Here is a 27777-nt window from a genome sequence, read left to right on the forward strand (position 1 = left end):
TGTATTATATACTGTATTCTTATAATGTAAACTGGAGAAAATAAAATGTTATTAAAATCATAAGGAAGAGGAAATACATTTATTGAAAAAAATCCACATGTAAGTGGAGCTGAGCAGTTCAAATCTGTGTTGTTCACGGATCAACTGTATTTACTTTGGTAGATAAGAAAATCATTTTGCAAGTATTCCTTTTGCAATATCGATAGATATTCACTTGATAGAATTTTGTACTTAATGAATTATGTACTGAGACATAATTAAGAGACACATTCTATTCTTGGATGGGAAGACTCAATATTGTAATGAATTCAATTCTCCCCGAATTAATCTAAAAATGTGATCACAATAAAAATACCGACAATATGTTTAAAATCTTGGTGTACTTATTCTATAATTTTTAATGGAAAAATAAGCACATATGAATAGTCTTGAAAAGTCTAAAAAAGGAGAAGAATGAGAAACAGTTCTACCAGGCATCAAATGCATTACAAAAATTAATTAAAAGTTTGGTACAGTATGTAAATAGAAACACAGACCAAAGAAAGAGACATGAGAATCAAGAAATAAATCCCCAAAGGAATTTTTATATATGGTTTTTATATATGATAGAAATGACATTTCAAATAATTGGGGAGAAATGGTGTTGTTATATCCAAAAATAAATCAACAAACAAATAACTAGACTGATAAATAGATAAAAAAGGAAAGCTCGATTCCTGCTTTATTTTACCAAAATAAATAATCGTTATTAGTTTGTCTGAATGTGAAGGTTATTCTTGATAAGCTGTTGATGGTTAAATGAATGGACGAAATAGTCAACATAGTTATAAGTATTGAGACCTGTATATCTTTTTTTTAGCTTTATATAATATTTAAATCTCATCTGAAAACATTTTAATAAATTAAATAAGGCTTATATGGTTGTTGGAAAGAGAGTACTTAAGTTTGACAAAAAAGGATGAATAATTTCTCTTTAAGCTCTGCCTTGTTTGTGTCATTGTTGGAACCTAACTGAGAAGTTTCTGCCTGTAGCATGTATACTGTTTTCATTGTTCTAAACATGGGTTTTAGGCTTTACACTTTGAGAAGTTTATCTTGCTACTTCTTTATGAGATAAAGTTTTCCTTTTCTGCTTCTAGTCTTTGGAGACTCTGAATGATCTTCATTGCTTTTGGGAGCCCTTTTACATATTTTGAGGGTTGGGTTTTAGCTACATCTTAATTGTACCAGAAAAGGAATTCGTGGTTTTCTTTTTGTTCTTCTTGTTTGGGTGATTTCTAAGAGAGGAGGTGGGAAAGGAGATTATACTACTATTCTCAAAGTAGGTGTCAGTAATAGTATCCTTAATATCTTCACAAAATATGTTGCCATAGTTTCATACATCATATTTAATTATTGGGAGGGCAAAACCTTTGTTGGGATAACTAAAACACAGATTCTTGAAGTAGTTTAATTCTTTTTCTAAATTTTATTTTAAAAATACAAAAAAATTATTTAATTTATCCTTAAAGTATAACTCATGTTCTACCTTTTCAAGTCTTGAAGACTTGACAAATAGAACTTTGTGTTGTTTTATAGCTCATTTTCTTCTATCTGTAGTTCTGATAAAAACCAAAAGAATTTATTGTCCATAAAGGGAGATTAATGAATTTTATTTTGAAGTAATGGAGTGTATTTCAATTCTCGTAGTTTTTACACTTTGACGATTATATATGCTTTTAAAAGTATCTACTCATTTAAGAAAATTTACTGATTTCCTACAGAATTCCAGTCATTATCTCTGCACTTCCTTTTCTTGTGTTTTCTATTTTCTTTCCCTGTTCTTTTTTTTTCTCTCTAAATCATCTCTCTTAACTTGCCATTGTTTCCGTGGCTTTGTATTGGAGAAATAGTAAGACTTCTACTGTCATAGGATCCTCGAGGGTTACGAGCAGATTGTTAAGCTCTTCTCTCATCTACCTTCCCTTGATAAGGACAATGCTCAGGGTCTTTTTTAGTGCTTAGGTAGTTGTCCAAGTACCATGTAGGAATCTGGTTATTTGGTGTTTTCACATAAAAATAAATTATAACAATATATAAGGCATGTATTAGTTATCTATTGCTGTGTAACAAATTGCCCAAAATTTAGTAGCTTAAACCAACAAATGTTTATTTTCTCTCACAGTTCTTGAGGGGCAAGAATGTGGGAGCAGCTTAGTTGGGCGATTCTGGCTCAGGATCTTTTATTCATATATAAATTGCAGTTAAGCTCTTGGCTGGGGCTGTAGTCATCTCAAGGTTTAACTAAGGCTGGAGAATTTACATTTAAGCTCACATGTAGTTGTTAGCAGGCCTCAACTTCTCATTGGCTGTTTGCCAGAGACCTGTGTTCCTTGCCACATGTGCCTTTCTATAGAGTTCCCTGAATATTCTCATGTCACAGCAGCTGGCTTCTCTCAGAATGAGTAATCCAAGAGAGAGAGATAGTGAGTGGAAGAAGAGGCCCATGATGGAAGCTATAGTGTTTTATAACCTAATCTTGAAGTGACATATTATTACTTATGGCATATGCTATTGGTCACACAGACCAACACTAGTAAGAGAGGACTTGACAAAGGTGTGCATACCAGAAGACAGAGTTCACTGGTGACTACCTTGTAGGCCAACTCCCAAGAATAGCAATATTTTAGAGTATTGAACTAATTTTTATATTTATTACCTGAATTTGTATTCAGATAGTTCTATTATAAAATGATGAATAATGTTTGTGTTCTTATTCTGCCATGTTCTATGGAGAAAGAGGTATTTTGCTATATTTGCCTTGAATTTAAAAGAACCTTGACAAGTTTGTAATTAGGATCATTCTTTGATTTTCTTTTTAATTCTTTTAATGTCAGTCGATGTCTTATTAATGCAAGGCTTAAACAATTATCCTCAAAAAATCTTTGGAAGGAAGTGTTTAGCTAAATTTACTTATCAAGTATTTATTAGAAGGTAAGATTTTTTTTTTCCTCCTCCAGATAGCTTATTCTGTTTAGTGGAGAAGATCCCTCAAATATTAATAGGGAAGGAGTAGAAACTTACATTTGTATAATGCTTTAGATTTGTAAAACATGCTTTTTCCTTAATGCATGGGAATAGACAAATCTTTGGAGTTGATGCTTACTTAGTAAGAAGGGATTCTACAATTTGTTCTTAATCTTTTGTGGAGTTCATTGACACCTTTGAGAATAATGAAAGCAGTGTTCTCTATAAAGAAATGCATTTATGAACACAAAGGCAATTTTGCGATTTAGAAGACCCTCAGAAGGTTCATGGATTTTAGATTGAGAACTCCTTCTTTGAAAGCACAGGTAGACTGATGGTCTCTGAAAGGAGTACTTTTTGATTTTCAACATATAAAAGGAAACAGTGTACCTGACTCTAATTGGAAATGTGTATTTGTTTTCATTTTATATGGCTCATAATTTACTTATCCTAATGATGGTTTCTGTTTCTGAATTTTGCTTCCTCTGTAGCATCTGGAGCATAAGAACAGTGCTTATTTTCTTCTTTTCCAAGAGAACAGAAAGAAATAGTAAGTTTAATATCTGAGTTTGTATAAATGCATTTTAAAAAAACCATTTTATAGTGCATTGGCTTGTAATTGAATGGTAGGTTGTGAAATGGTATATTGAAATGACTATGTAATTTTGTAAATATTGAAGAATTGTTTACTATAAAGCATAAGAAAGGTTATGAATGATCAAGATGATTCTATTTTTTACTTGTGTTATTTCTGTCTTGTTTTTAAAGAATTATTTACACGAAACAATTCATTTCTTTAAATCAAGAGAAATTATATTTGTTAAATTCATCTTAATAGAAAACTTACGTTATTATAGAGTAATGTGATAGTTGTATATCATTTGATTTATTTTAATTGCACCATTTTCTTTAACCTCGCAGCCTCTAGGCCTTTGTTTTTATTGAAATATGTAAATTATGATAAAATCTTCTGTATTCTGTGTCTATACAGCTTTTAAAGATTTTTAGGTCTTAAAACTATGAGCTGTAATTAACCAAAGATAGGCAAATTTCATTTGAAATGAACTTTATATGTGACATATTTTTTTCTTTTCTTGTTTTAACTTTTGATTATAGAAAATTTCAAACCTATACAGAAGTGGACTGAATAGTATAATGAACCCTCATATACCTATCACACAACCTAAACAATTATCAACTCATGGTCAATCTCGTTTCATTTTTACCCCCACTAAACTTCTCCATCTCCTGTATTATTTTGAAGTATATCCCAAATGTATCCATAATAGACTTTTAAAAAATTAACACAATTATTATAATACCTAAACATTTTTTTAAAAAATCCCAAAGTTACTCAGTTAATAACATTTTATAACTTTCAGGTGTACAACATTCTAATTAGATAATCTGTATACATTATAGAATGCTTACTACCACTAGTCTGGTTTCCGTTCATCATCTTATATTTATTTGATTCCCTTTACCCATTTTTGCCCTCTCTCTACCCCTCTTGCCTTTGGTAACCACCAATTCGTTGTCTGTATCTATGGGTTTGTTTTGTTAGTTTATTTGTTTCTTTAAAAAGAATTCTTAATGCCATAAAATATTACATATAAAAATATTAAATTTCCAATTATCTTATAAATATCATTTACTTTAAAAATATCTTGATTGATTGGCTCAGGATCCAAATAATGGTCACAGATATATTACTTTCAAACTGTCCTCCTTGCTCATGAGTTCTACTGAGTTTAGGCTCTGTGGTCTAGTCCAATGATGATTTTTTGCAGACTCCCTTGACTCCTTTGCCTTCTTTCCCAGCCTAATTGTCTGGCAAACTATACCTTGCTCAAATACAATTATATATTGTATAATCAACTGGCTAAACTCTATCCTGGTTAAAAATATTTATATGCTTAATCTATGCCTGTATTAGAAAAGCTAAATTTGTTAGAGGAACATCATACAACATGGTGACCAGACATATTTAATTTTATTTTTATTCTTTTCTTCTTCAAAGGGTGGGATCAAAGAGGGATTTCAGGAAGACACATGGATTCTTTAGAGATGAGGGAGGAAAAATGAGGGGGCTGGTAAACTACTTGGGAAAGGCTGGGAGCAACGACCATGGGAGTGGAAAGAAAGAGACTGATTGCTAGAGTGAACTCCCTATGCTACATGTAAACTAAACAGACTTCACTTACTTCTGGACTTGTCAAACACAGAGTAGAGAATCATCTCACAGGAAGAACTTGCCAATAGCCAGGTGGATCCAGCTCAAATTCAGAGTTAATCTAGGGCAGCTCTATTCAGTCAACTTTCTGCCATGACGGAAAGATTCTAGATCTGTGCTATCTGGTATGGTAGCCACTAACCACATATAGCTCTTGAGCACTTTAAATATGTCAAGTGAAACTGAGAATCTGCTTTTGAAATGTTTATTTCATTTAACTAATTTAAAATTAAATATGACCAGAATTATTTTAAAATATCTATGATTGCAAATACCAAATGTCCACCTGAAACTGCTGCACAGCCCTATTTTATAGTTCCCTAGTAAATTCACTTTATTCTCTTTGAGAGCATTGTTTGAGATTGTATTTCTTTTTTATTTAAATAATTTTTTAATTTTTCAATAACAATTTGCATATAATATTAGTTTCAGGTGTACAACATAGTGATTTGACAGTTATATAAGGTATGAAACAGTCACCTTGATAAATCTGGTACCCATCTGACACCATACATAATTATTACAATATTATTGACTGTATTCTTTATGCTATACTTTAAATCCCCATGACTATTTTGTAACTACTAATTTGAACTTCTTAATTCCTTCCCCTTTTTCATGCCCCCACCCCAACCCTCCTCTCATCCTGGCAACCTGTTCTCTGTATCTATGAGTTTGTTTCTGTTTTGTTTATTCATTTATTTTGTTCTTTAGATTCCACATGTAAGTGAAATCATATGGCATTTGTCTTTCTCTGTCTGACTTTCTCCATTCAGTACAATACCATCTAGGTCCATTCATGTCGTTGCAGATGGCAAGATTTCATTCATTTTTGGCTGAGTAATATTCCTTTGTATATATGTACCACCTCTTCTTTATCCATTTATCCATTGATGGACACCCAGCTTGCCTCCATATCTTGGCTATTGTAAATAATGCTTCAATGAACATATGGATGCACATGTCTCTTTGAGGTAGTGTTTTGGGTTTCTTCGTTTAAATATCCAGTGGGATTACTGAGTCCTTCTTTGTTTCTTGTTAAAGTCTTTGTTTCAAAGTCTATTTTGTCTGATATAAGTATTCCTACCCCAGCTTTTTTGTTTGTTTCTATTTTCATGAAACATCTTTTTCCATCCCTTTACTTTCAGTCTGTATGTGTCTTTTGATATGAAGTGAGTCTCTTGTAAGCAGCATATGTAAGGGTCTCATTTTCTTATCCATTTAGCCACCCTATCTTTTGAATGGAACATTTAATTCAATTATATTTAAAGTAATTGTTGCTAGATATGCAATTATTACCATTTTTTTTATTGATATTTTTGATCCTCTTCCTCTTTCCCTTTTCCCCTTCTCCCTTCCCTTTCTCTCCTCTCCTCCTCTTCCTTCTTCTATTTGTCCCTCTAACATTTCTTGTAATACTGGTTTGGTGTTGATGAACTCCTTTAGCTTTTTCTTGTCTGGGAAGCTCTTTACCTCTCCTTCGATTCTAAATGTTAGCTTTGCTGGTTATAGGCCCTTGGTTTTCATCACTTTAAATATCTCATGCCAATCTCTTGTGGCCTGCAAAGTTTCTGTTAAGAAATCAGTTGACAGTCTTATGGGAGCTCCCTCGTAGGTAATTAATTGCTTTTCTCTTGCTGCTTTTAAGATTCTCTTTCTCTTTAACCTCTGACATTTTAATTATGATGTGTATTGGTGTGGGCCTCTTTGACTTCATCTTGTTTGGGACTCTTTGTGCTTCCTGGGCTTGTACGTCTATTTCCTTCACCAGATTAGAGAAGTTTTCCATTGTTAGTTCTTCAAATAGGTTTTCAGTTCCTTGGTTTCTCCCTTCTCCTTCTGGTACTTCTCTTATGCAAATTTTGGTATGCTTGATGTTGTCCCATAAACTATCCTATTTTGGGATTCTTTTTTTTTTTTTGTCATCTTGTTGTTCGGATTGGATGTTTTCTGCTACTTTATCTTCCAAACTGCTGATTTCAATTCTCTGCTTCATTTAATCTACTGTGTTTATTTCTATGTATTAGGTAGGACTACTGTGTCTCCTGGTCTTAGTAGAGTGGCCTTATGTAGTTGGCGTCCTGTGGGGCCCAGTGGCACTGTCTCCCTGTTCGCCTGAGCCAGGTCTCCAGGTATGCTCCTTTTATGGGTTGTGTCTGCCCTCTTGTTGTATTCGAGCCTTGGTTGCTGTTTGCACATCAATGGGAGGGATTGACCCATGGGGTAATTGGTTGTGTGGGCTGGCTGGTGACTACAGTAGAGGAGCTATTGTGTAGGGCTGACCCTATGGAGTAAGATTCACTTTAGTAGGACACTGGTCCCTGCCCGGTCTGCCCTTTGGGTGTGTCATCCTCAGATACTGCCCTGGTTGGTGCTCTGGCTTGGTCTGAAGCTAACCACAAGCATGCGGCTCCAGGGCCTCCTGGGAGGGGCCCTGCCACAGGCCAAGTTCAGCTTCAAGCCTATGCCCTGCTCAGGACCACCTGGCATGAGCCGCTGGCAATCTATGATGGCTGCCACCTAAGCTGGGCTTGGAAATGCCTCGAGAGTCCAAGCTATAAACCAAGGCTGGCTGCCACTAGTGTTGGATTTAGGGCTGCTCAGCTAGTGATAAGGGACATACTGAGACCAGATGCTACTTGTTTGAGTTTTGCGAACTTTTGAGAGATTTTAGGAAAGCCTGTACCATGAGCCAAGACAGGCTATTTGTATGGAAATGCCACTGGATTTGGTTTGGGTGGGCCCACAAGTTGGGTAGGGCAGCGTTTTAGGAAATCACCAGGACAGGACAACCATCTTAGCTAGGTTGGTGGAGACTCTGATATGGTGACGTCCTGCCTCTGCATGCTGGGAGGGAGGAGGGCTCAACAAAGAAACAATGGATTCTGCCAGCACTTCTGTCTGGGAAGAAGCTGCCCCTCAGCCCTCTCCCTGAAGCCAGACAATTCAGGTCCTCCCTGTATGTCCCTGGAGCCTTTGGAGATGCTGCTCTATCATTGGAGCTTTGAGTGAGTCTGTCAATGAATCAGTCTGCATGCAGGCCCTTTAAGAGGAACACTTGGGACTCTAGCAGCCCTCTCTTTCACTCTGCTACAATCTTCACTGGCTTTCATAGCCAGACATTGTGGGGACTTCTCTTCCCAGCACTGGAACCTGGGCTTGAGAGCTTGGTGTGGGGCTGGGACCCCTTGCTCCTCCAGGGGAACCTCCGCAGCTGAGAAACCCTCCTGAGTTTTTAACTGCCAAATGCAGGTATGAGACTAGCCTGTTCTGTGTCTCTGCCCCTCCTTCTATTTTCGAGATGGCATCTTCTGTTGTCCTTAGTTGTAGGACCTCTGTTCAGCTAGACTTCAGGTGATTCTCAATAATGGTTGTTTTATAGTTTAGTTGTAATTTTGATGTGGTTGTGAGAGGAGGCATGTATAGCAGTTAATCTATATATAGGCATATATAGAGTAGTCTGCCATCTTGACCAGAAATCTGTGAGGTTGTATTTCTCAAATTAGTAATACCTACCTACCAAAAACCAAAAACCAAAAACCAAAAACCAAACCAAAATAAAACCAACCAATCAAATAAAAATTCAGAAGCCACAAACAAACAAAACCCCACAGTCTACCTGGCAACTCTTACCTGATAGTCTCATTTTATGGAGAAAAATAGATGTAAACAAATGGGAGCTACTTTTGCCACCAAATATATCAAGTTAGCCCCATCTGTAATTCAGTATGTTATCTTCATGGTATTCTGGAAGACTGACTTGGATCCTATCTATGGCTAAGCCCTCCATTTATGCTGTAGATTCTGAATACTCTGGCCATCTCAAGAACTCTGCTCTTGCAGTTATCCTTTCCTGGAATTATCCTCTCTTTTGTGTTATCTGTTTCTATTGTATTGTCCCTATTGGAATATAATCCTGACTTAATACAATCATCTGGGGGAAAAACCATATCTTGACTTCATATTCCCTTTAATCTAATATATATTTCTCCCCTTTAATCTAATATATATTTCAAAGTCCTACCATCTTTACCTCCAAAAATATCTTGAATCTGACCACTTCTAACCTTCTTTATTACTACTTCTGTTCTAATTCAGGTCAGTATCATTTCATGCTTGCACTACTGCAATGACTTTCTAACTAGTCTATTTTTAAGGTATAAATCAGATCTTGGGGCTCTTCTGCTTAAAATTCTCCAGTAGTATCCCATTGCAACCAGAGTAAAATCTGAATTCTTACCCAATTCTCTGGCCTTTGTCATTTTTCTAACTTCACCTCCTTCTATTCTTCTTTTTTCACTTTTGCTCCAGCCACACTGACCATATTTTTTTTCCTACCAATAAGTTTAAATTCTCTGAACCTTAGTTTCTTAATTTATAAAATGGAAACGAGTATTTATTTTGGCAGGACTATTACAGGTATTAAACAAAACTATATGTGAAAGCATGTAAGTGCCGAAAGTGTTATACACATTTGGGCTGATGGTACTAATTTTTCTTTTTCAATCATTTTTAAAAATTTTCTTGCCTTTAAATTTTTTCTTGCCTTAATGGGTTAGACCCAGAATAATATTGAATTGAAGTGGAGATAGCAAGTATTTTTGTCTAGTTCCTGATTAACCATTAAGTGTGATGTTTGATACGGTCTTAAAAGATATTGATACTTTTTATTAGATTAAAGAAATTAAGCTTATGGTATTGTTTCTAGTGATATTTAGTAATATAGTAGCTGCTGGGAGGATAGGAAGAAGTTTAAAACAAATATGCTCTCTGACTTCATGGAACTAATAAAATAGTTAAAAATATATAAGAAACCTTATTTTAAAAGTCCTTGGAAACAATTCTCTAAGGAAATCAAACGTATGAATATTTTAACTTACAAATAGGCATATCAGGACTTGGTTAATATGTAAAAGAATTTTTGCTTAAAAATTTACTTTAAGGATCCTTTCAAAAATTTTTACTAATTCATTTGATTAGGTAGTACATGTACATTTAAAATAGCCATCATAAAAGATTGTCTTGTCTTATACATTTTTCTTTTAAAGCATATCAGGTACTATATATATATGTATGCATATATATACACACACATGTACATATACACATATATGCCTGAAGTTATTGGTTGTATCCTTGCTTTTTGTTCTTTATTAGTTTTATTTTCTTTGTTTTACAAGTAAAACCTATTATATATTAAGGATTTGCAAACAAAAGCCTATGAACCAAGTCCTGCCTACCACCTTGTACAGCTCATGATGTAAGAATGGCTTTCACATTTTTAAATAATTGAAAAAATTCAAAAGAACAGTATTTTGTGATATATTAAATTTGTATGGAATTCAAATTATTGTTTTTATTGGAACACAGCCATGCCCATTCATTTATGTGTTATCTAGCGGCATTCATTATATAATGACAGAGTTGAGTTGTGACAGTCTGTATGTGGTGCTCTCAACACTTCAGATTGTTGCAGGATGCACAAAAAATCAGTGATGTAGTTTTAACTTGACAGCATTTCAAGTGCCACCTGTATTGCTTTATTGTGACAATTTTATTTTATTTTTTTGCCTAGTGCATACTTATTATTTAAGAACCAGAAAAGAAAATTGGACTTTAAATGTTGCACTTTTAGAGTACAATGGAATGTAGACTTTTGTTATCAAAACACAAAGCATTAATTTTTAATTAAAAAACCCCCCCAAAAAGGCAAATCATTGTGTTCATTATGCAATGACATATAGTTGTGCTAAAAGAATAAAATAAACATTGACATTACCACATTAAGTACTCATCATGATATTTCTAACTCACAGAAAAGCAATGGTCAGCAAAATTAGAATATTAAATATGGAATATCTCTTCATAGCAGAATTTCTTCATAAAAATAGTGAAAATATAACTAGTTAAATGTTTTTAGATAAAAACTAGAAACCTAAAATAAATTTGTAAAGCAGACATTGACAATATTTCTAGAGAAAAAATAGAAACTTAAGGTACATTTGTAAATCAGACATTGACATTCATAAGTGATAATTTTTGAAATGATTCTTCATATTACACACACTATGGTCACCTAAACAAACAGGCAAATCTTAGAAAAGTTTAATTTTGAAAAGTTTGGTATCCCCTTTCTTTCCAAGTCCCCCTTCAGGTATATACTTTCGATTTTCAAAAGGTTTTCTTTATTAGTGCTCAATTTCTTGAAGGTTGAATAACTTAATAAAATATATTATGTATTTATTTCCTTATAAACAATGAGAACATTTTTATTACCAATGTATACAAAGAGATTTGGTATTAATTTTGTAAATTTGGGTGGGATTTTGAAAGGAAAGAAAAATAATAGTGATGTTTCTGCAAATATTTTTAAAAATATATGTTCTTAAATTTGGAAAGGTGTTATATTCTATGTAAAAACCATTTTTCCCTACTTAGCTTGTGATGTATAATATAGGCAAAAATATGAACTATATATGGGTAAAGATTGAGATAATTTCTATCTGTACACATTGGTGAGAAATCTTAAAATGAGAACATTTTCTTGTGATTGGTTGCTTAATGTATATCATTTGGCATAATTTTTTCTTATACCTAAGTAATTTAATATCTGATTTAACTTTGATTTGAATCATGTTTTCTAGATGAAGCATTGGATGATTTAAAATCCCAGAAGAAAAAAATAGTAAGTTAACTTTTATTTAAAGTTAATTTATATAAAACTAATAAATTAAAAAGTGAATCATTAATGTTTATATGTTGTAATGACTCTCTAAGATAGCATTTTAATGATGAAGCTAAGTTATGAATATTTTTGATAGAAATTTAAAAAAATCTATGTTAGTTGGAAGCTGAGAAGTAAATAAATGAATCATTTTGGAGGACTAAATGAGGCAGAGGGGGGAAAAAAATGGGTGTCCAGATCGATTATTGATAAGGGCCAAAAAAGGACCAAACATCTACATATGTTTGTTCTCAGGTTTTCTTAACATGATTAGGTTAGGAGAGAGAGAAACAAGAAGATTGGAGGTAAAAGACAAGTTTAACATGAAAAGGCTGAATAAAAGGGGAGAAAGAGATTTTTTTTCTTTGGTTTCTTCCATTTTCTATCAGGAACTCTCATTAAATGGGTAGCTAGGGCCAGTTAAATGCATCCTTTGTATGTGTTGGAAAGAGGGCCAAGAGTAAGAGAGGAAGGGCCCTAGATATTTAGAAGTTGATATATTATAGTCTTTAATAAGTGAACTGAACTTGGTTTTTGACTTGAATTCCCATATACTTTATTATATAATTATTTTAGAAGTATGAAAATGATCATTGATAGCATTATCATGTTATATGGAAATTTAGTGAAATTTAATTAGATGTAAATGATCAATGTATTTTAGTCTAACATGTAATATGTTAGAATTATACATGAAACTAATAAAAATTTTGAAGGTTAAGATTAATGTTAAAAATTATTCTGTGAATTGATAATAAAAGACACTGGCCTTAAGGATTTTAAGTACCTGAAAAATAAAGGAACTTTAATTCTGAAAGGATTTTTTATCTGTTTTGTTTGTTTGATGCTTCTTCAGTGTTCTGTGAGGTTATTTATCAAAATTGCATTAACATTTTTGATTGTCCTAAATTGGAGTATAGATATACTTCCATTATATTGTATTATATTTCTGACATTCTGTACATTATGGAGCAGCCAGAATTCAAGTGAGAAATCGTGATAGTTATCAGTAATATAGAAGTTGTGATATGATTTGTTTGGTTTGCTGATATGATAAAAAGAAGAGCTGGTAGTGGTGGTCAGAGCCAAGCCCTACTTGTACCAAAATGGAGAAATAGTAGTTAAAGTAGAAAAGACAAAGAAGAAATCAAAAGAAAAAAGAAAAAAAAAACAACAAGAAAATAAAAAGTTCTAAGTGATGATAAGCTGTCACAATGTCAGTGGCATCACATCAGATAACAGAATCTTAGAGATCATATGATTAGGTAAAAACTCTCTATAGAGTAACATAACAAACTTGGAAAATTCTGTGAAAGGGTCAGCCTAGCTATTTACTTCTTTAATAGCCCTTGAAGGAATCTCAACATAAAAGATGCTTCATCTAGGCCTCACAGTTGGGAAATTCAGTTCAGGGTTCAATAGTTGTCTGTATCTAAATGGTTCATGAAGCATTAGAATTACAGAATATTTCAGTATGGCATTTCTTTTGCAGTATGATTAAAGAAAAATATGTTGGCTGCTCTAACTCATTTTATTAATTAGGGAACACAATTTACATTGACTTGACTGTGGCTGGTTATAATACTGTTGCTACTGGGAACTGGTCTCTGGCCTTTATTGCTCAAGCCCTTAACAAAGCTGCTTTGTTTGAGTAGCTTTACACTTTGTTTAGAACAATAGGTGTTAAGGGTGAATTAGTAAGTAGCACAGTGCTAGCTAATGATTGTGCTGGTAATGAGAAGAAAAGAAGGGACAATACTTTAAGAATAAGCTAAATGTAATCAAAACTGATCTTTTAAAAAAACTTATTTGTTGATGTTTAAATTTAAATTCTACATTTATAGCTTAAAAATACTTTCATTGTTGAAATGCCTACAGGCAAAATAACTCAGTCTAAAATTATTCAACTCCTAAACCTTTTCTTTTGTTAACAAAATTAATACATTATACTTACTACTTGACATTTTATTAAAGGTGGTTTCCTTAGGTATACTTCTCTTCAATCTGAATAGATTTGTAATGAAATTTGTAATTTGTAAAAGTGTAATTTGTAACAATGAACATGAATTATCAATTGATTAAAAAGTTAAATTACTTAGAAAGGAAAATGAGTAACATCTTAACAATGTTTTAAATCTAAGAATTTAATGTATTTTCTTATTAAAATAAAGCTGGAATTAATTTTTAGTTATCTAAAAAAGTCCCAAGTCTGGATGTGTATATTTTGCCACTCACATATTTTGTGATCTTAAAAAAAAAAAACTTTAAGTTTTAAAAAAACATCACTATTCAATAGATAATCCCTCTGAATAGGTAATCCATGAACATCCATCAAAGCAGTTCAAGGTCAAGATACAAAACATATGCGTCAAAATGGCCTCTGTAAGTGGTTTCATGAAAATGCTGTGCCTTTTCCAAAATAGTATTTCTATGTGGTAATTCTGGCATTTTTCAGGAAATTTAAGTTTTTTCAAATCCTGAGAAAAATAAGTTGAGAAAGTGGGAACATGGGAAAAAGTGTTATAATTCTCTGGGAATTAAAGTTTAGCAGTTAACTACAAATGTTACTGGTTCAAAGGAATCCACTAATGTCAGTTGAAAGCAAGAGTGAGAAATGCTGACATGCTGAGCGGTAGGTTAATGTGGACATTTCTGGGAACAGGACAGGAGCATGTAGAAGAGAAATGGCACAGTCTAATTACAGTCAGTCAGTCTTGATTTTGTGGCCATGTTATAAGTATGTTTTATGTGCCTGTCATTAATGGTGAGTTGTTCTTACAAATAAATTATACACATAGTATACTTTTTACAAAATCCTGTGATGATATTTCATGACATAAATTTTGGGAGCAAAGAATATCCTTAAATTGGCAATTTCAGCATGTGATTCCGTGCAGAGCTGTTAACCTCGCTAGACATTTCAAATGTTACATTTTTATATTACCCAATAATGTTTGCTGGCATTTTCCAGAGTTTGAGTATTCACCGTGAGCTACAGATCTTTGTAAATACTTTAACATAAGAAATGCAGAGAGAAAAGATGTGACTATTGTTATGAAATACTCCTGTATGAAATCAGAGAATGACGTAAAATCTGAATTGGTAAAAACAATATTGATTTCAGCAGCAAAATCAAAATCAGGATAAACAGACAATATTTTCATCATTATAAAAGGATGAATTTAAATGATGCAACATGTACCCAATGGTCTGAATTTAAGATACTTTTGGGTATACTCTTAATAATTTGACCAAAGTCAGTGCAAAACAAAAGACAATTTTCTACATCTGAAATATTTGTCATGAAACAAAAATCATGAATATTGGGTAGGGCCATTAATGCTTTATATATTTTAAATTTTTATTTCAAGAATAATTATGAAATATTAAATATTTGTGGTTATCTTTCAAAATTAAAAAAAATTGATGTTTATTTTATTGGTGTTCTTTTTTAGTGTTCTATATGATGAAATGTCTATACCAGGCAGAAATAATTGTTACATGTTATTAAAATATACTTGTCAAAATAATGTTGATTCCTAAAAAATAACTGACCATCTATTTATTATTCTTTTTTAAATAAACTCTGAAACTTTTAGTATAACCATGTCACAGAAAAATAATTTACTCTTTGTTATATCATTCATTATTATTTAAAATATATAAAATTTTATGAAAATCAAAAGGAATTTAATTTAGGGAATTCCGAGAATCTGGTGTTTTACTCCTGAATCCTGGGATTAGGGTATTTGGAAACATTGCTGGCTTCAGACCCAGTCTGAATAATTGAGATATCATTGAAGATTATGTGTTAGGTACTGTTGTAGATTCTTTCTCTTACATCATTATATTTAAATTGCACAACAGTGCTATGAAGAAAATCTTAATGTATCTGCTTTACAAAAGGAGAAACTGAGGCCAACAGACTTGCTTAAAGTCTTTCTAGCTTTGAACTCAGACCTTTTCTGACTTCACAGTTTCAAGTTTATGTTATTTCCACTGATCTAAATGAAGTAAATGATTTTATTTAAGATATTTACATGTACATAGAGTTAAATATGAATACTTGCTGAATGAGTTACCAGGAATTGCAATCATTTGATGAAGTGGCATTTTGGTTTTGAGTTTTGGGTGTTGTTTTAAAGATCCTGATTGTATATAATTATCTTTTTAAACCTAGCAATAGTCTTAGTTTAGAACTGTGTTGTCCAAATCAGTAGCCACTAACCCCATGTCGCTTTTTAAATTTACATTATTTAAAATGAAATAAAATTACAGTTCAGTTCTTCAGTTGCACAAGCAACATTTTAAGTGCTCATTTATCACACATGGCTTAGTGGCTACTGTATTATGCAGATATAAACCATTTCCATCATTACATAAAGTTCTATTGCCACAGCACTGTTCTAAAACATCAAAAATTAATCTATAGAGATCAAGGATTCAGCTCTTTGATATTCTATGTAGATTATGTTATTTTGGGGATGTATTCTATCATGCCCCTTTTCTAGTCTTATTCTCAGTTTTTCCCCAACTCTACAGTGATATTACAAACATTTCCTTTAAATCAGAAACTTAAACTTGCTTGTTTTGAAAATTTATTATAATTTTGAAATAATTAGGAAAATGTTTTAATTTCAGTAAACTAAGGTTAATAAATCTTTCATCTAAGCCCTTCTTAAATGTTAAATTGAGTTTTTAGTGAGGATCTATTAACTACTATTGTGGCAGCATATTTTTAACTGTATTTTTAATTTGGTAAATGTGCTGTGTCCTTTGGAATATGACATTTAATGAATCTAAGTGGCTATCAGTGGTCACTGGGAAGGAAAAGGTTCTGATCCAATTTTTGCAAAAGCATTTTATTTTGCACATTTGCTATTTGTCATGGCTGTGACTATCTCACACTGAAGTTAAACTTTTTCTGATATTGGACTGTAACTGCTAAATGATACTTTACTAGTGATTACTTTTAAAATTAAACCCATGTATTAAGCCATAAAGTGACTTGAGTGCATTGTAAATAAAATGCTATAATAATGAACTGTTTTAATTATAGTCCCTTAGTGTGAACATAGAACTAGGTAAAAATTTTGCTTAAATTCTTACTATGTTCAGATTTTTCCCTCTGAAGTTTGAATCTAAGTAAAAAAGGGGGAGCTTCAGCTTTTAAAGTCATTTGAGTAAATTCCATGGCTGTTCTCCCAGTTAGTGAGTTTTCACTGCATTTGCAGCAAGCTAATTGCTTCTGCTAATAAATAATCTAAAATCGATGCTGACAGCAGTTAATTGGCACAGAGATTTTATTTTGTAAAGCTCTTGGCTAACGACCTTCTTTAAATTAATAGCATTAAGTGCTATGAGGAAATAAATCTGAGGAATTGCCTGTCATTTGCTTGTCATGTCTAATAACTTCCAATAATGATGGCTGATAGATTTTTGCACATTCCATTATTGAAGTTGGTGCATGTAATTATTCTCCTCATTATATGTAAACAATTAGCAATATTTGGTATTTCCTTGCAGTAAAGCTGTTAAATATAAGTAACATATTAGAGGTTAGAAGTCATTTTAAAATCTGGATTTTAATTATTTGACTGTCAGAAGTCTTTTATGCTATCTGGATATATTATAGGCTGTTTATTTTAAGTCTTTCACTTGAACACTTTTTGAATAGGACTTATAAAATCAGTAATGTATGTGTTTTAAAATGTGACAATTTATGGAAATTTTCGTTCGCAGCTTGAAGAAGTTATGGAAAAAGAAACTTATAAAACGGCTAAATTAATTCTTGAAAGGTTTGATCCAGAATCAAAGAAAGCAAAGGTAAGTCTGTGATATCACTACTATTTTATTATAAACTGCACATTGTAATACATCACTGTAGTAACATTATTATAATTGACAGGAATTTGAGCCGCCATCTGCTGGAGCAGCTGTAACTGCAAGACCTGGACAAGGTAAATAACTTTGTAGAAACTGCTGCTGCTGTTGGAAAGATCCATATTTACCCAAGTGAGTTCAAAAGTGTGATAGAGGTGTGTAAAAACTTATGTAGAATGCTTTTATGTTAATTTTTATTTGGTAATTTGGGATATGACTTGGAGTGATGGCATAAGTTTATTTCATTTTGATTTTGCATGATTATGTTGATAAAGGTATCTGTTAAGACCAAAAATATAAATGGTTTTCATCTTTGAAATCTAAGGAATTTCACCAATATTTTGTAAGGTTTTTTTCCCCCTCCCCTTTAAATAAGGATCTCTTGGAATATTTATTGTTACAAAAATTCTTACATTTTTATGATTTATTTTTGAGATAAATTTAATGAAGATTTTTGTCAAATATGAAGTTTCTTCTAAACACTTATTCAGGAAGAAAATAAAATAATTTAGAAATGAATGGAATTATGGCTATATAAATAATGTTAATGCTTTCTTTTTGAGGTTATGTCGCAAGATTATTAATGAAATCATCATTGTTATATCATTAAATATTATGTAACATTTAAAAAGTCATTATTTCAAACGGTACATAAACTTTTCCCAAGACTGGCATGTGAAAAGATATTTCTGAGTTCGCATTGGATTCTCTCTTTGTTCTTTTCTCTAGAATATAATAATATAATTTGTAAGACTTTTGTTATAGAATATACTACTATTTTAATAAATTTAACATCTGTTCTTATAAATCTTCAGAATTATAGCTTGGTTAATAAAGCTAAGATGACATTTAGAATTTTGAGAAGTCAATTCTTTTATAAATATCCACAAAGGCTATAGGTACAAAATAAAGCTGTAGTAATTTTAGGTTTTCTAATTGGCAGAGCTATGTGGGAAGAATCCTATCCTCTTCTATATTCCATAAATAGGATTTTGGTTTTTATTATTTTTTAAAATTTATTGAAGTGACATTGGTTAACAAAATTATATAAGTTTCAAGTGTACAGGTCAATAATATGTCATGTGTATATTGCATTGTATGTTAAGCACCCAAAGTCAAATCTGGAACCATATGTTTGACCCCCCTTTACCCTTTTCTGCCTCCCTCCCTCGCCCCTTTCCCTCTGGTAACCACCAAACTGTTGTCTGTGTCTATGAGTTTTTGTTTGTTTGTCTTGTTCATTGGTTGCTTTCAGTTTTATATCCCACATATACGTGAAATCAAGGTTTTCAACTTTTCTGTCTGAATTTTTTTGCTTGGCATGATAATCTCAAGATCCGTCCATGTTGTCACAGATGGCAGTCTTTCATCTGTTCTTATAGCTGAGTAATATTCCATTATATATACGTACCACATCTTTATCCAATCATCTATCAAAGGACACCTTATTTGTTTCTATGTTTTAGCCACTGTGAATAATGTAAAAGTGAACAATGGGGTGCATATATCTTTATGAATAAATGTTTTCAAATTTTTAAGGTAGATACCCAGAAGAGGGATCGCTGAGTCATATGGTAATTCTATTCTTAATTTTTTGTGGAACCTCTATACTGTTTTCCATAGTGGCTGTACCAATTTGCATTCCCACAAGCAGTGTGTGAGGGCTCCTTTTTTCCCACAACTTCTCCAACATTTATTACTTGTTTTGTTGATAATAGCCATTCTTATAGGTGTGAGGTTGTATATCATTGTGGTTTTGATTTGCATTTCCCTAATAGCTAGTGAAGTTGAGCATCAAAGACCTAAATATAAGACCTGAAACAGTAAATTGCATAGAAGAATACATAGGTTCTAAACTCATGGGCCTTGATTTTAGAGATTTTATGAATTTGACCTCAAAGGCAAGGAAGTAAACAGCAAAAATAAATGAATGGGACTATATCAAACTAAAAAGCTTCTGCACAGCAAAAGAAACCATCAACAAAACAAAGAGGCAACCAGCTGAATGGGAGAAGATATTTACAAACAATGCCTCCAATAAGGGGCTAATATCCAAAATATATAAGAATTTTGGATTTTAGAAATATTATTAGCCTGCGCTTTTGAAAAATGTAAAGTTTACATATGATTAAAATAGTTGATTACAGTGAAACTCCTACTTTAAATATCAGCTTAAATTTTCTACAATTTATATTTTCTAGTAATTATAAAAAAGTTTTTTGGCCTATCGTTTAGGTTTCTATGATTTTTACAGTATTTGGTGTAACTGGTACTAACTTTTGAAAAATACTTCTTAGATAGCGTTAGGGAATATATTTTTTAATGTGATATTTTGCAGAAAGCTGTTATTTTTTAAAAAATCTGTTTTTTTCTCTCATTAAAAAAGAACAGATGTATGATCCTCTTTATTAACATTCTTAAGTATTTATTAATATCTAGGCAACGTAAGTTACTTGAAAAAGCTAAACTTATCTTTCCTTAGAAACTTTGAAATCCAAATAAATGTTTTCCTTTTGATGTCATATCATAATTATAGAAAAACCATTGCTGGTCTCTCCACTTTGGATTCTTGTGGCATAACTTTTAGATATTCTTTTCTAGAGAATTAACATTTAACTATTTTAGTGAATTTTTCATTTAAAAGAATGTATTAAATAACTCTTATGTGCAGGCACCATGGGGAATAAGCAGATGATTATAATATGGTTTTTGACCCTAAGAAGCTTATAACTTCTTTTTAAAAAATATTTCTTCTGGAGTGTACTATTTTAGTATTCCTAGCTCTTCTAGGTCTATTGTAACTAATTGCTGTTTGGATTTTTTTCCTTTTTTTAAAAAATTATAAACTGTATTTCAACTTTATTCTACTTTTGAGAATTATAATTTAATTTTGTTGTTTAAATTAATCCTGTCAAATCTCTTTTAAGTTCTTCTTATTTTTATAGGTGGCTTTATCATATATTTTATTTATGCTCAAGTTCTGTTTCTACGTGTTTATGACAAACTATAGAAATGACCCCTGAAAGTGTAGTCTTACGTTTCTATGCGTTTAAAATGAAGTCTTTTTTCTTTGCTTGAACCAACCTTCTCTTCCTCCTCCTTCTCTTCCCTGTTTTCTTCCTCTTTCTCTCCCTTTCTTTCATGCATTTCTGAACTTAGATAATAGCAAGGGGGAATAAAGTCCTAAAGAAGTATGTATGTACATATGTGGCACTTGAATAGCTGTACTCTCCAAATTGAATCTAATTATGTTGTCCTTATTTTACTAGGTCTCTTGCATGGTTGTCAAACCAGAATTTTGATTCATGTGTAGTAGTTATTGTTCTTTTATTTTTTCTTACTTAGTTGTTAATGATCTATATTATAATGAGATTGATTATAGAATTTGAGAATAGTATTGTTTGATTTTGTTTTGGTTTAGTACTAAACGGAGTATTATATTTGCTGGACGTGACTAACCTGACTGCCTCCCCATTTTTAATAGTCTTAATCTTTTAGAACATTTTTAGATTTATAGAAAAATTGCAAAGTAGGTACAAAGAGTTCCCATATATCCTTGTACAAAGTTTCCCCTCCTATTCACATCTTACGTTAACACAATACATTTGTTAAAATCAGTGAACTAATATTGACTCACTATTATTAACTTAAAGTCTATAGTTTATTCAGATTTTCTTAGTTTTTACCTAATATTCTTTTTCTGTTTAAAATCTCATCCAGGATATCACACTATATTTAGTTGTCATGTCTTCTTAGGCTTCTTTTGGCTATGCCAGTTTCTTAGACTTTCCTTGTTTATGATAACCTTGACAATTTAGCCTTGACTCCTTTTTATAAGGAATTTTTTTCAGTGGATGTTAAATCTTAGAAAATCAGTGTCATCATTTGATATGGAGGAATAAGTAAACATGAAAAGTAGGTGTATGTATAAATATACAGATATACATTAAATACATATATACATTAAATAGAATGATATGGTACTTAGACACTTAGCATTTATTCTAGTTCTGTAGAAATCATGGACTGAGAGATGAAAAGCCTTAATGCCATTTCTAGATTATAAAGTAATAAAGTTTGGATTTAATGAAAAATGGAATTTGTCACAGTGTAAATTCTTGAATAGCTTTTATAGGATAAATAAATCCAGATATTTGGGGATGTTAAAAAATTAAATTTCTGTTAAAGGTTTAATTGATATATAAGATTAAATTTGACTTCTGTGTTCTAATTTCTGATTTATTCATTTTTCTTCCAATAATGTTTACAGTGTGTGTGCTATCTTCCAGTTATTGTTTTAGGCCCTGGGGACATAGTAGTGAACAAAACAGACAAAAACCAAAACAAAACACCTCTCTCCTTTTGTATGTATGTGTAGGAAAGAGACAGTTAAAAATTATATGTAAATATATGTACACACATTCATATACATATATGTGTGTATATATATTTAGATGGAGGAAAATAAAGACAAGCTGGTGAGTAGGGAGTGCCTTGAGTGAGGATGGGTTGAAGTTTCAAATAGGGTTGTCAGGGAAGGCCACATTGATAAGGTGGCATTTGATCAAAGACACGAAAGAAGCAAGGGAATGAACCAGGCAGATATCTGAGGAAAGAACATTCCAGACAGAAGAATCAGTGAGTTCAAAGACTTGAGTGGAGAGCATGCCCAGATTATTCTAGAGATAGCAAGGAGGCCAATATGGTAGTAAAGGATCATACCATATGGGGTCTTACAGAATGTAGATCATTATAAGAACTTTAGTTTTTAATGATTTAAATTTTTTTGTGTGTGTGTTGAACATAGGATAGACATGATCAACATTGTGTTTTAAAAGGAAGGTTACTGTGTTTAACCTGCAAAGGAAGCAAAGGTGGAAGCAAGGAGACTTTAGAAAGCTATTGCTTTAATCTAGGAAAGCACTGATGGTGGCGTGGACCTTGGTTTAGTAACATTGGAGGTGGTTTAAGAAATAATCCAAGTTTGCCTATTTTGAAGGTGGAAGATTTCTTGATTGATTGAATATGGTGTCAGAGAAGGAGGAGTCAGAGCAGACCTCAAGATTTTGGCCTGAGTAACTGGGAAGATAGAGTTGTCATTTATTGGGATGGTAGAAATTGTAAGAGGAACACTTTTTAGAGGGGGGTTGAGATGAGGTGGTGAAGAACCAGGTTTGATTTTGGACATGTATATTTGAGATGCTTATTAGACAGACATCCAAGTAGAGATTTTAAGGAAGCAGTTGAGTATGAGTCTGGTAAATAAGAATGATCTGGGCTTGAGATATAAATTTGGGTGTCATCAATATGTGGATGATATTAAAACCATGAAACTGGATGAGATTACCAAGGATTTAAATGTGGAGAAAGAAAAGGGCCAAGGCTGCTTTAGGGTACTTTAATATGGAGATGTTGAGAGTAATGAAGAGGAACCAGGAAAAGAAAATGGGTAAGAAGGAGTCAGTGAGATATGAAACCCAGGAGAGTACGGAGTCCTGGACACTAATTGAAGAGAGTGTTTCAAGGTAGTAATCATCTCTGACAAAAACTGCTGCCAGGTAAGTTGAGGGTTGAGAATTTACCATTGATTTTAGCAATGTTGAGGTCCTCGGTAACCTTGAAAAGAACAGTTTTGGTGGAAGAATGGGGACAAGCCTGATTAGAGTGAGTTTAAGGAAGTATGGGAATAGAGAAGTTGGAGACATGACAAGGGACAATTTTTTTGAGAAAAGGGAGTGGAAAAATGGGTAGCTTTTTATGTGTGAGTGAACATGCTATATGAAAGAAATGATAGCATGTTTGTGTGCTACTGGGAATGGCCTAGAAGATAGACTAATTAATGATGGAGAAAGTGGGGACAGTTGATGGCGAACTAGTCATGAGGAGGCATGAAGGAATGAGATTTAGGGTACAAGTGTACAGTTTATCTATAGTAAGGAGGGAAGACAGAGGACATAGATATCAGTAGGTAGTGGGGATTTTCGTCTAGTACTATCTTTTTTCTTAATGAGAGTGAGGTTGGGGAAGATGTTGGGGTCCTAAAGAGAAGGTATAAAATAATTCTCTAGGAGAGTGAGAGAGTAAATGGGTTAGGAAAAGATGGGAATGCCAGGGGACACTAACATCCACTTAAGAGTTAATGGTCATAAATAAAAAGCATGGGTGTTTGTGTTTTCTCGTTTTGTGTAGCTGTATGGGTATGGTGTAGGCAGAGAGTTGGTTTTAAACAGGGCTGGGGTTTTGCCTAATGGATTTGATAAAGTGATAAAGAGATAGGGAGGTGGAGTTGTATACAAGGGGGTGATTGTAACAATGTATTATGGAATTTAAGATGATTATGAGGGAAATAAAGACATGACAGGGGGATGATGGACAGTTAAAATGTGCTGGTAGTATTAATAAAGGTGTCTGCAAACTATAGCCTACAAATCTGGGCCAAGGTCTGTTTTATATGGCTCTTGAGCTTAGAATTGGTTTTACACTTTGAAAGTGTTCTAAAAAATAACAAAGAATAAGAATATGCAACAGAAATCATGTGGTTGGCAAAGCTTAAAATATTTACTATTTGATCCTTTACAAAAAAAGTTTGCTGATTCCTTTAATATTTAATGGATTGCAAATCCCCTTGGAGCTGAAAGAATAATAGAGGTAATACGCTGGAAGATAGGTGTGGTTTGAGAGTGGGATGCTTGAACTTGAGAACGGTGCAGTTATCCTTAATGGCAAGGATAGAAAACTAGATTATGTCTGTAGGAGTGAATGACTGAAGTAGGGAGGCTGATAAAATTATTGGAGGATGCCATCTGATAGCTAAAATAAATTCTTAACAGACCTTTCTATATTTATTTTAAAAAGAAGCCACCTATACATTTTCTTTTACCTTTTACTTTTACATAACACTAATAAAATTAACAAATGTCAGTTGTATCCTGCTACAGCTAAATTTGAAATCAGTAGGTATTGCAGAAAATTTCATAGCTCTAGCAAATGGATTACTTTTTATTTAAGAAGATTTTAAGAGTTTACTCAGTTGCGTTCCGTGGGATTTATGGAAGATTAAAGTAGAAATCTTTAATTAATTTTGATCTTGATAGCAAATGGAATGGTACTTCATATTGTGATGTTTTCTTTTTTTGGGGGAGGCGGGGAGGGTTGTACATTTGATTAAGAAAATCTAGAAAACATAAAATAGTAAATTCACTTTTTTGGGTGTTCTTTACTTAAGTGTTGTACTTATATTGTTACCATTATCTCTTGTGTAACAAACCAGCCTGAAACTAATTGGCTTAAAACAATATTCTTTATTTTGCTTATGGATTTGCAATTTTGGCAAGATTTGGTAGAGACAGCCCATCCCTGCTTCATGTCAGCTGGAGCTATGTGATCGGGGCTGGAGGATCTGCTACCAAGATGGCTTACTCACATGGCTGACAAGTTGGTGCTGGCCGTTGGTTTGTCTCCATATGGACCTTTCTAATGGGATCACTTGGGTATGCTCCTAACATGGTGGCTGGGTTCTATGAGCAAGCAGTCCAAGAGACAGAAAGTAGTCCTACAAAATGGCCCACCTATATTCTTGTGGTCAAACAGTAACAGAACACAGATTCAAGGGAGGGGACATATACATCATCTTTCCCCCATTTGATGGGAGGCAAATAAAAGAATTTTGGACTCTTATTTTAAAACTGCCACCTGAACTTTAATGCAGGTAATAAAGACATTTCTATCCCCATCTACTTTCGGTGTTCATCTTAAATGCCACCATTACCATGAACACATCGCTGAGTTTAATCTCTTCCTTCTTAGACCCTCCTTGGTACTTTGTTGGTTCCTTTTTTATAATACTAACATGAATGTATTTTGTAATGTATTATATTTGCTTGCCACCTCTATATGCAGTGCTGAATCCCATTCAGTAATGCCTTACTCATAATGGTTGCTTAATAAATGAGTTGAGTTAAAGGAAATAAAAGGAAACTTTTTTTAGAATTCATGAATTTTGTTCAAATGTAAAGTGTAATTTACCAAATGAGACCTTGGTGAATTGCAAGGTGCACATTGTTTAAAGCCGAGAGAGGTAGGAGACAAATTAGAATAGAAATAAATTATCAAGGTCATGAAAAAAAGTAAATGTTGAGATAAAGGACTATAAAGCAAAATGTAATGTTAATTTAAAAAACAGTAACAAAAAAAGTAAACTAAAGGCTGGCAAGTGGTATATATAATTAGTAAATTTTCTGCTTGAAGATAGCTTTTTTTTTGGTCTCCTGAAGTTAGGCTGAAATTCTCAGTGCAGCAGGCAACGCAGATTCAACTGATTAACAATTTTAATTTCATCTGCAACCTTAATTCCCCTTTCATGAAACATAACATATTTATAGGTTCTGGGGATGAGGAAGTACCTCCTATACCATGTAAGTTGGGTAATAGGCAATTGGAAATTTGATATTGAAATGGAGGAAGAAAGTGAATTTGTTTCTTCGACTTTTATTAAGCTCATATTTTGTGCCAGTTATGTTGCTACATTTTGGGCTACAAAGATGTAATTCCTGCCTGTTAGTTCTTGTTTAAAAATGGGTGTGTACATGTAAATAATTTTAGCATACTAAAGACCACAATGAAGGTAAGCATGAATCACAAGTATTATAAATTTTAATAATGATTTGCTTTTAGAACACACCTGAAGAAAGTACTCTCTAGGTCTACTTCACATGCAAAGACAAGAAGAGAGAAATAATTTGGTACCTTGAGGGACTGCAAAAGTACTGTATGCCTGAAAAAGGGTGGTAGGGTTTAGGTGGTAGGGTTTATGAAGGATTTTGTATGAAAGATTATGGAATTTGGGACTTTATTTTATAGGCAACATAGAAAGCCACTGGAGGCTTTGCATTTTAGATCAATTTTGCATTTTAGAAAGAACACTTTTTTTTTTTTTTGTAATGTGGAAAATGCATTGGAAAGAGCAAGGCTGAAGACATGATCAGTTAGTATAGCATCTAACATAGGTAAGAGGTAAAGTCCTGTACTAGATAAAGTTGTTGAAAAAGGACAAGATGTAAGAGAATTTAGATTTAAGAGTAGAGTGACAACACTCTATGGCAGATTTGGAAAGTGGTGAGTGGGAGGAGTCAAGATATGGCCTAAATTTTTCACTTGGGTAACTGGTTAGACGTTAGTGTTTTAAGCAAGATAAGGAACCTAAGAATTGGAGTAGTATGTTTATGTAGAAGATAATGAATTTGCCTTGGGATCTTTTGAGTGGGAATTACATCCAGGTGGTGCGGCTTATAGGCATTTGATCATTTCATATGGAGCTCAGGAAAAAGGTAGCGGTTAGATATAGATTAGGAATCATTGGGAAATATAGGTAACAGTTATTGAAACTATGGAACTGAGTGAAATTGCCCAGGGAGAGAAAATAAAGAGTACCTATTGCAGAATCCCAGGGAACATTAACATGTAAGGGTAGATGGAGAAAAAAGAGCCCAGGAAAAAGACAGAATGATCAGAGTTAAAAGCAGAACTAAACTGGCATCTAAAAAAGTTGAAGTGTTGTAGAGATGGCATCCACTGTCATAGTCTACAAGGCATCAAGTAAGTAGAAGACAAATGAGACCATTACATCTGATAGGTTGTGTAACAAAGCGAGGGCGTTATAAAAACTGGGGTTTGAATTCTGGCTCCATCTCTTATTTACTGTGAGACTTTTTGGCTACTAATCTTCTGAGCTTTGGTTTCTTCTTTTGAAAACTGAGGATAGGAGTTATCTCAAAGAGTTGGTCTAAATATTGATGAAACTAATAAACTTACATAAAATGCCTGGTATACTTCCTAGCAGTTAATAGGGATTTGATAAAGAGCAGCTATGCTAATAATAATGATGGTAATGTAACCAAAACAAGAGTACAAGAACCAGATTGTGTTGTGTTGA

At 32.8% G+C, this 27777-nt stretch overlaps 1 protein-coding gene across 4 annotated transcripts in view; it reads left to right on the forward strand.

The window, feature by feature from the left end:
• LNPK (lunapark, ER junction formation factor) overlaps nt 1-27777 on the forward strand; it is a 61101-nt gene that overhangs the window by 13194 nt on the left and 20130 nt on the right. For 3 of the 4 annotated variants that reach the window (XM_011357191.2, XM_011357177.2, XM_023529348.1), the window contains 4 exons: nt 3498-3556; nt 11884-11924; nt 17706-17789; nt 17872-17923. In XM_011357191.2, coding sequence (XP_011355493.1) covers nt 3498-3556; nt 11884-11924; nt 17706-17789; nt 17872-17923 — 236 coding nt within the window. Of the gene's footprint in view, nt 1-3497; nt 3557-7352; nt 7372-11883; nt 11925-17705; nt 17790-17871; nt 17924-27777 lie in introns of those variants that run through there. The other variant, XM_023529352.1, reaches the window with a different exon arrangement.

The sequence above is a fragment of the Pteropus vampyrus genome, unplaced genomic scaffold (assembly GCF_000151845.1).
Source record: "Pteropus vampyrus isolate Shadow unplaced genomic scaffold, Pvam_2.0 Scaffold2, whole genome shotgun sequence".
In the NCBI taxonomy this organism is placed as follows: domain Eukaryota; kingdom Metazoa; phylum Chordata; class Mammalia; order Chiroptera; family Pteropodidae; genus Pteropus; species Pteropus vampyrus.